Source organism: Clinocottus analis, unplaced genomic scaffold (genome assembly GCF_023055335.1).
Source record: "Clinocottus analis isolate CAN_PGR_092001 unplaced genomic scaffold, fCliAna1.0.p SCAF_3, whole genome shotgun sequence".
In the NCBI taxonomy this organism is placed as follows: Eukaryota; Metazoa; Chordata; class Actinopteri; order Perciformes; family Cottidae; genus Clinocottus; species Clinocottus analis.
Window position 1 is genome coordinate 18674485 of NW_027176042.1, and position 10102 is coordinate 18684586.

Consider the following 10102-nt stretch of genomic DNA (forward strand, 5'->3'; position numbering starts at 1 on the left):
AAGATGAATATTAAACCAGTCACCAGGTCATGTAAACTCTGAATTTGCCCCAAATACTTTTACTTCAATCGCGTTCTTCACAGTGGAGTGAATGCAAGCAGCGGATTTATTTAGAAATGAACACATTTTGCACAGAAAACAGCCGCGTGCGTATAATCTGCCGCAGATAACGGGTGGTCTGTGTTTGTGTAGCCGTCCTGTATATATCTCTGGAGTGCACGCGTGTGTATAAACAGAGCCGTACTGTCCAGGCAGGGAGGGTCGGATTTACTCTGGTGTATATCTACCCTCCATTTGGGGCTTGTCAGCATGCAGTGGAAACGGCAGTAGCTCACACACACACACAGACATCACACACACACACACACACACACACACACACACACAGCAACGTACCTGGTTATGTTCATGGTGGAGGTGCTGTGTTTACGAGGCCTTAGTCCCTTGTCTGACAGCCTCCCGCCCGCCTGCCGCCACTTAACTCGTATGCACACAAGCGCGCACACACACACATAAACACATCAGTCCACACACTCTGGGCTTTGAACTGATGAACACTGATGAGAAGCAGGAGTAGGGAAGAGGTTGAAGGGAAGGCTAGAGTGTGTGTGTGTGTGTGTATGTGTGTGCGTACATCAGGGAATCGTTATCCTGTTCTGCAGGCCCAGTGTGCATGTGGCCTCTTGCTGGCTGTTTGCTACTCAATTTTAAGAGATTGTGGTTTGCGATGTCTTTGGAGTCCGTTTGTAGTCTCTTTTTTATACGGCGCTGTATCGAGAAGTGGTTGGGCTCTGCAGGAGCACAAGCTTGTAATTGCTGTTAAATGTACAATTATATATTGTTTAATTCATAGTGTTGTGTAACAACTGAATTGGAGTCAGATAGTTCACTGAAAGTGTGTGTGTGTGCGCGCGCGTGCGTTCATGGTTGTAATGGTCCACAGTGAGTGTCAGACCGGCTGGTTGTGTTTAGAGGTGGAGCCACTCCACTCAGCCTGAGTGTCTCCGTACTGGAATGCTGTGAGATCCAGTGTGTGTGTGTGTGTGTGTGTGTGTGTGTGTGTGTGTGTGTGTGTGTGTGGTTGACAGCTGACTTCCAGATGTGTGCAGGCTCCGGGTGCTGGAAGTCTGTTTTGCATCACAGGCTTCTCCTTTTCTCTTTCACCCCACCTTTTCTCGGTCACAACCCAATCGCGCATCTTTACTTTGCGCATGTATAAAGCTGCTGCTGCCTGCGAATCCCCCCATCGATGGGTGGGAAATATCTAATATCGTGTGACCCATCACGCGATGCATATTGGTGGTGAAATAATGCAGTTACCGCGGCTTGAATTTGCCACACCCCTCCCAATCACTTACTGTCACTTGCGGCTTCCTTTACATTAAAAAGAATGTTAATCACGTTGGCCTGTGGTCTTTCTTGTGTGTGTGTTTTAATCAGGCTCTAACGGGGGCTACCGAGAGGAGCCGGTGGACCACAGGCTGACAGACAGAGAGTGGGCTGATGAATGGAGGCATCTGGACCATGTAAGTCTGCAGACGGACACCACTGCCACTAATGGCTTGTGATATACAAAGGATGTAAATTTGTCTTTTAGGATCCAACTACCAGTTTAAATTCCCAGAGCATGAAGGCAATGATATGTGTAGCACATCTGGATATTATACATTACATTAGTGTTTCGCTACCAATTAGAACAATCACCTCCAAACATACTGGCCTCAAAGTATATAACATTTAAGACAAAGTGAGAATAGCTTTGTAAAATGACCTATAAATAGCTCCAACAATCAATTGTGTGTGTGTGTGTGTGTGTGTCTGTCTTCATCCTCCAGGTGTTGAACTGCATTGTGGACATGGTGGAAAAGACACGGCGGTCGGTGAGCGTGCTCAGACGATGCCAGGAGTCCGATCGCGAGGAGCTCAACTACTGGAGACGGCGCTCGAGCGAGCAGGAGGACCCACGCAAAGGAGGCTCTGGCCCCGCCCCCTTCTCGAAGACACACAGCCCCCACTCTGCAGAGTCGGGTGGGTGCCGCTTCCTTTGAATTCATTCATGACAGTGTGCCGCAGGACCCAGGAGTTCTGTTGTAGTTTTTTGTGTTCGGCGCCGATTGTTCGCCGCAAGAGAAGGTTGCCTCGTGAACAAGCGGTTTGACGCCAAACCACTGGACATTTATTTGGAAAGTTCGTTATTCTGCTTTGAGCCGCCAGGTCAACCAAATTACAAAAAAAACCTAAAAAAAACTAAAAACATTTTGCCAGAGGGAATTATCTACCATGCAGATAAAGAGATTTTTTTTATTTTTTATGTTTGCTCCACGATGTGAGTTTTGGATGCTCATTTGGGTGAACTGATCCTTTTTTATGTGAAGTATGAATACGGATCAGATCCTGAAGGAACAAATATGTCTTGACAGGAAAGTTTAACTATATACAAAAGGTCAGACATACATTGAGTTTCAAGTCTGTGATCTTATATTGCCAAATATCAGATAGTGAAAGGGCTGAGCGCCAACCAGGACAGCCTCTTCTCCATTTCTGCCGTCCCGTGGCCGGTTGTAGAATTGCAGCTAAGTCGCAGTGTTATTGAGTCCCTTTCACAGTTAGTCCCCCCAGTCTGCTGTGTACTGGCACAGTTCTTCCTGAGTGCCAGCCTTGCCTCCCCCCCTGCTGGTCCATAGTCACAGGCAGGTGCCAGGACTGGCCTCGGCCATATCGGCCACAGAAGGGCCGTCCTGCCGTCCTGCAGGCTCAGAGACCCAGAGCTGGCTGACTCGCCTGAGCGCCATCTGGGCCCCCAGCCGGGAAGCCTGCCTGCCCGCCTGCCTGCCTGCCTGCCTGCCTGCCTGGGCTCGAGCTGAGGAAGACTGTAGTGGGGGTTGGAAATGGCGACCGGGAGGGTGAATGCAGGCTTGGTTGAAGAGAGTGGCTGTAAATGAAGGAACAGAGAGAATGGTGAGAGATGGAGGATGTAAAATCTGGGTAAAGAGGAGATGAGCCAGGTGGCAGTGCTGGAGAGGCAGAGCCTCGTGGAAATGAGATGAGATGCAGGGAGTCGGAGAGGGAGAGGGAGCGATTTGAGGGAACAGACAGAATGTTGACACAGCTTGTTGGTCTGCAATTCCCTCCAAGCCAAACACATTCCTTTCCAAAGCTGTCAGATCTCAGATCAGTCCAAGACTCCGAAAAACAACAATTACGTTGGTGGCGTGTTCTAGAAAGATGTGCGGACGAAATAAAAGGCAGTACCACTGTCTGCCTCTGCGGCCTCTCATTGTACTGGACCCTTTACCTGGATAGAGCTGTCGGGCACAAAGTCGGCCATTATTTAAACAATTGAATCATCTTAATATTTGTGCGAGCCTTGGCAGGTGCTAATCCCTTCTGTCTCTTCTTTTCCGCAGATTCCCAGCGCGACTTTGCTCCACGGCCAGGCTCGGCATACGTTACAGATGAGATCTGGAGGAAAGCTGGTGAGAAGACAATCAAATTTAATGACTGATGTGTTGTTGAACTTAATACATGGAGTTGGATACATAAAAATCTGCCTTTCATTCAAGCGAAGAATGTGCTCGGTGCACAGATTCAATGAGTTAATAATTGATTATTGTCCCCCCCCTCCCCTCCCGCCCTGTTATACAGAAGAAGCGGTGAATGAGGTCAAGCGGCAGGCCATGGATGAGGTTCAGAAGGCGGTCGCGGAGGCTGAGCAGAAGGCCTTTGAGATGATCGCTTCTGAGAGGGCCAAGATGGAAAAGACTCTGGTTGATGCCAAGAAGAAGGCTAAAGAGGATGCCGTCATGGTCATCAATGAACAGGAGGACTCCAGCGAGGTGAGCAGAGCTATGGGTTGAAGAGATTCTATCAAGGGATTCTGCACACAAGCACATCCGGATTCAACGTGGAGATGTACACAGTGATACTTACTGCTGCTATAATCATATATTAAAATTGGATTAAAAGGCTACATCTATGTGACTGAGGTTGAAGCCACACTCAGCTTCCACTCAGCTCAGAGCTTTACAGCGTCTCTTAACTCACTGTCATCTCATCAGTAGCGTGATGCGAGGGGTTGTTTTCAGTGAAAAAAGATCTGAAGCTCCACGGTCGGCTATCTGTACAGCGGCACACATCAAAACAGACAAAGACATCGTAGCATTTAGCAGCTAGAAGGTTAGATATTTCCCTCGGGGGCTGGAAAAAGGTTAAAGTAGAGTGAGGACTTTGCCAGGAACACGATTATCACAATATGTCCCCGCTAAGTTTCTGCTTACTCAAATAGACAGTCAAATCTGCATGTGAGACATTCCTGGGAAGACTGACAGTCGTCTTGTCTTTTTTTTCTTCTTCTCTCTTCTTAAGTGTTGCTGGAACTGCGGCCGCAAAGCCAGCGAGACGTGCAGCGGCTGCAACGCCGCGCGCTACTGCGGCTCCTTCTGCCAGCACAAAGACTGGGAGAGGCATCACCTCATCTGCAGCCCAGGACTTCAGGCGCAACCCAAACCCGTGTCTGCCATCTCTGCAAGCAGGGCAGCAGCCGCGGCCACGGCAGCGGCGGCGGCGGCGGCGGCAGCAGCGGCGGCAGCAGCCGGGGTGTCTCCTCTCGGTCTGGCCGGGGTCAAGACGCCCAACAGCGTCCCTTCAGCGTCCAGTCCTGGAGGAGACAAGGCCTCGGTCGCTTCGCGCTCCTCCACCCCTTCCACCCCAGCCTCCGCCCAGGAAACCAACGGCCACTAGGGGGCGAAGGACACCGGCGGTGAACGCGTCTCCTCTCCTCTTCCTTTGCTGCGGAAGAAGTGAATCAGCAGCAAGACGGGAACTATTTGTGGGTTAAGTTAGGATAACAGATTTTTCATCACACTCTTTGGCAGAAAGAAAATAACAGATTATGGATGACTGTTTGAGTGATATGTCAACTGGGACTTTGGCTTTGGCAAAGAACAGAAGGGAACGTCTCGAATGCATCTATTGGATGAACAGATCTCCGTAACAGATGGAAACGTGTTTGTCCGCGTCCCAAAAAATAACCAAATCTTGGATCTGCAAAGGACGGAAAGAAAAAAAAAAAAACCCTGCGTTTTTCTCTGGAAGTTATTAAAGAAGGAATATGAAATAAAACGGGAGATTAAAAGAAAAGCAGTGAGGTATAAATGCGCCTCCCCTCACACCAATATTCTCACTTTGTTGTGTATAGATTTAAGACGGCGAGGTGGTGGTGGACAAATGGAAACAGTGTAATATTACCAGCCATAAAGCATCTGTCTTCTTCCGGTAGGAAACTGACAGGAGCCCATACCGCAGCTCCTCCTGTATACATCCATATTTGCTCGCCAACTTCTTCGTCAGGTTTTCATGTGTGTGAATGCGTGTGTCAAACAGTCGTGCAGTTCGTGAATATTGTACAGCATATATGATAACTTTTGTCAAAGCAATATTAAAAGTGAAGTGTTCAGGTATCTCATCACCAAAGTTTTCAGTCGCTAGAGAGAGAGAGAGAGAGTCGTTTTCATCGCCTGTAAATGTCTTGTGAACAAGAGATAGTTATTCACTAACCCCACATCATATCTACTTTTATAAAGAGCTTAACTAGGAACGCTGGTGACTATCTTTCATTTCTGAGCATCATGCGTCTTCAAAGAGCAGAGCGAAGGGTGAGGGGGCGATCGGTTCAAGGTGAGCGCAGGAAGGGTGGGAAGTGAAAAGATGTTTTACTCCGGTTGCAGTTTCATTTTTTTCCTGCACTTGTCGGCGTCACCGGGTGTGCATGGCGGGCTCGGACGCCGCTCCAGATCTTCCACCATCGCGGCATTTTGCATCAGGGGGGAATCGTAAAAGACCGCTTTCCAACGACGAAAGGGAAGTGAGAATGACTTTTAAAAAAAAAAAAAAATCCTTCTAAATTTGAAATAATCCCCCCCCAAAAAAGGGTGGAAATTGTCACTGATGCTCACGATGCCGTGGCGATGGATTAGAGCGGCGGCTCCGGCCCACGGAGAATCTCAGGAGGCAGCTAAACTGTATTTGTATGTACAGATCATTCTGTTCTATTTCTTCTTTTCTTCTTTTGTCGCAGTCGGGTTCAAGTCAAAAGTTGATGCGGGACTTTGATCACACGCAGACGTTGTTCTTGTTCTTTTTCTTCCGTTTGTTGTAAGATGTACTTTGTAAAGAATATTATGAGAGAATGCCTTTATTTTGTGAGCCACGGTTTTCTTCGTTCTTATAACACGTTCTTTGGTTTTGAGGCATAACTTCATATGAAAAAAAAAAGATATCTTGACATGAAGTATGAAATAATAAAAAATAGAATTACCTCACACGTTTTGTCTTTTCTCTGATTTGACTATGATGATGGAATGACCGTCATTCATCGCGCTGTTATAAAACAGCTGTCCATGGATATAGAATATCATCAGTGACCAAATTAAATTGTTTTATGAACCGCCACAGTCAGAATTAACAGTACTTACTATATTTTATTATATAATTAACTGGTTTATAGAGTTTTTCAGAAATGTAAAGGCTACATATCATTAATATTACATTTAAAACCTAAATAGAAGAAATAACGCATAATTTAAATTTGTAAATGACACACTTATATTGACCCTCTTCCAAAAGAAGTTGATTTAATAGACCATCAAATTTTTGGAGGATAAAGTCTTTATTCATATTCCTTATGAATACTATATTATTTATGTGTATCTTCTTTTAAAGTGTTTAAAATATCTTCTTTATCTTAAAAATCATCAACAACAATTGCTTCTCAACCTATTTAACTGAACAAAGGTTCTTCTAAAAACAAAGTCTTGAATTTGTGCGTCCTCTTTTGTCTCCTTAATGTTTTGAAATATTCAGTGACTCCCGATAAAATATGCAAGTGGCCTCTTTGAATTCAGGTATGAAGTAATGGAGAGGCTCCTCTGGAGATTGAATTATTCTGAAGTGGCTAAAAACTCTGCCATGTATAATGTATAATGTTTTTGCACCAACCGGTTCATACTGGTGGTCTGTATTTCAAAAGGAAGCACGGTCTCCTCAAATGTTACTTTAGTCATTCTTGTGTTTGACATCGAAAGAAGCGAAAGAACAATTTCAAGAGGCCAAAATGCATTAGGAATGTGTAATATTGTCTTTGACCACACGGTGGCAGCATATGACATGTTTTAAGAAGCGTTCCACACGACCGTTGGTGTGGTTTTGTATAACAACAACAATGTAGTAATACTCTTAATCTACAAGGTAACTGCAGCCTTCAAATAAATGTAGCGGACAAAAAGTGCATTGTTTCCCTTTAAAATGTAGCGAGATTATAAAAACAGCATAAAATGGAAAACTTAAAGCAGCTAATATTAACCCTTGTATGGTGTTCAGATCAAATTTGAAATGATACAATTCATATATTTTTCAAACTCAGACTCATTGGCCTTGGCTCATTTCCTGTGGAGAACATATATTATAAGACATTTTCAATGACCACACACTTTACACCCCCATACACACTTATATTACAGAGTGACGGCACACAGGACTTACAATATCCACACTATTATTAACCTCAGGTCCAGTGGCTAATAAGAGTGGGGAAATTGTAGGTCCTGTGTACCTTCCATCTGTCCTCCTCCTGTCTGGGCCTGCTGTTAGCGTGATTTAATATGTGCGTGTGCGTGTGCGTGTGTGTGTGTCTGTGTGTGTGTTTTGTACCGACACTTGTCTGCTCTCACATTCCCGCACATGTACTCTGTCTTGCGGGAACCAATCTTTAGTTGCTCAAACAAAAGGTAAAGGGCAAATATTAACCATGTATGCCGCTTATATATTGAACTAAACATCCGTTGAGTATTTTAGCATCAAATAGTTTGATTGTGTTGAATTAAGATTTTTTTTTTTCAATGCAGCGGGGTCAACCAAATCCATAAACACTGGCTGAATAACAAAAATATGAACACCCTCACAAGGGTTAAGTGCAGTATAAGCACATGTAATTGGTTACATTCCACTCGACGTGCTGCATATAAGCAGAGTTTTTAATTGCAGATAATATATCTTAACAAAGGCAGCTGCTGTTGTTTGTCTTTGGAAGCATCATTGTTTCAGCTCCGATCTCCAAAAAAAAAACATGATTAGAAAAATGAATCATGACTCATCTGTTATTAGAGAGAATTGTGTGTGTGTGTGTGTGTGTGTGTGTGTGTGTGTGTGTGTGTGTGTGTCAGCACGCGAGCCAGAATCAGTGTAGTTTAGCAGCAGGATCATGTCGTCTGCTTCGTGCTGAAGATCAGAAATCGAGACGTTTCCTGCTGTTGCGCGGGTGTTAGCCGATTTAGCTTGTAGGTTCCTTTGGGATTATTTAACATGGATCTTTAAAAGCGCTTTTTTGTTTTTGCACATTATATTACACAATAATGACAAAGCCCAAATAGGATTTTAAATTTTGTTTGAAGAAGAAGAACAAATACATACCACATTGAAATAATAATTGGAACCCTTAACTCAGTACTTATCTGAAGCGCCTTCGGTAGCGATTAAGCAGCGAGTCTTCACGCGGCGATAAGCTTCGCATGCCTTTGGGGATTTTCAGGTTGGATGGGGACCTTCGGTGGACTGACATTTTCAGGTCACTGCAGTGATATTCAGTTGGGTCCAGGTCTGGGCTTTTTCCTGCGTTGCTATCGTTCCATTAAAAAAGGCGTCCGAAAGTGAATGTGTCATTCGCTCGGCCTTCTATCTGACCACTCTGTGTTACAGTGGCGGTTGTCCTTCTGGAAGTTTCTCCCATTTCCACAAATGGATCTCTGGAGCTCTGCCAGCGCTTCACCTTACCAAGGCCTGTCTGCCCTGAACAAGAGCAGAGGTCGTTTCAACATTGATGAGGGCGCCTTTAAGCAGAGGGGCCTTCCCAGAACTATTTGAGCATTAAACACATGTTTCTTGTCTGTTGTGCGCTGTGGACTGTGTCTAGTGTCTGCAATTAGTTTCCCCATTGGGGATTAATAAAGCTTTCTAATTTTAACACATTTCCTGCATTCTGGTACATTTTTTTATGCTCCGATTTCTGCAGCAATTGTTCGTGGAAATGCCTTTATGGAAATAAAGACAAAGTTCAGTCAGCAGGTGACAATTCAAAATATGATGGAATATAAAGCAGCAAGGCGCTCAGGCATTCTGTATTGCTTTTAAATATTTATCCACCTGTCAATCAGCTTTTCTCATTTAACGTTATCTCTGCTCAGTCGACACAGGAATGATTTCCTCCGCCGTCCCCTTTTGTGTCTTTTATTTGGGGACAGTAACCTCTCATAATGACCATGTGGCACCTATTTACCGCAGTAATGCATGAATGCATTTTAATAAAATGTATAAACCTCTGGAATTTAATAACCCATTTGTGTTTCACTAAGATTTCTGCTCATGTTCAAAACTTTTTGCACATTCAAAACATATCCTTGATAGCTGCTCTTTGAGAACTCCTTATACAAACAAGAATAAAACTGTAATTTAATGAGAATAAAGTCCCAATATAAAACATGGAAGATCCTCCTGCTCCATCGTGTGCTGTTCAGTTCAGTAGGCCGACGTTATTCAGATCTTCTGACAGACTCACAACCATGACACAATATTTAGAGAAGCGGCACGTGGAAAACTGAAGTGCACAGAGCAACCAGTCAGAGAAAAGATGCCACACCGCATCGCAAACTTTAGCACATGACACAAGCCTCCAGCTTGTCCCTCCCTGTCAGCCCATCAAATGCCAGCACTCTGGGTCTTCTCGGTGATGTCGCCTCTGGGAGGGCACATCGGGATGATTTAACAGGACTTCACTCCGAAATGAATTTGCTCAACGAGTTTGCTCATGCGTCAACAGGGACAATTGTGTCTTCCCAACATATTGTAAGGAACAAGGTTGATCATATGTGGACTCCAATCAAGGTGTAGAAACATCTCAACGATGGTCAAGAAGAAATGGGAAGCCATTACCAAAAAAAACACAGGACACTAACCAGAGGTTAGATAAAGTGTTAAGGAAGGTATTGAGCGGTTGCGTATTAATGGGGATGAATGGGGAGGGAAGCCAGTTTGTGGAGGTGGAGGGTGAGGG

At 44.7% G+C, this 10102-nt stretch overlaps 1 protein-coding gene across 2 annotated transcripts in view; it reads left to right on the forward strand.

The window, feature by feature from the left end:
- cbfa2t2 (CBFA2/RUNX1 partner transcriptional co-repressor 2) overlaps positions 1–6307 on the forward strand; it is a 35209-nt gene extending 28902 nt beyond the window's left edge. For both annotated transcript variants that reach the window (XM_068594572.1, XM_068594573.1), the window contains exons 7-11: positions 1441–1526; positions 1836–2028; positions 3408–3476; positions 3646–3836; positions 4366–6307. In XM_068594572.1, the coding sequence (XP_068450673.1) occupies positions 1441–1526; positions 1836–2028; positions 3408–3476; positions 3646–3836; positions 4366–4740 (914 nt within the window). In that variant the 3' untranslated portion in view covers positions 4741–6307. The remainder of the gene's footprint in view (positions 1–1440; positions 1527–1835; positions 2029–3407; positions 3477–3645; positions 3837–4365) is intronic.
- The last annotated feature ends 3795 nt before the right edge of the window (positions 6308–10102 follow it).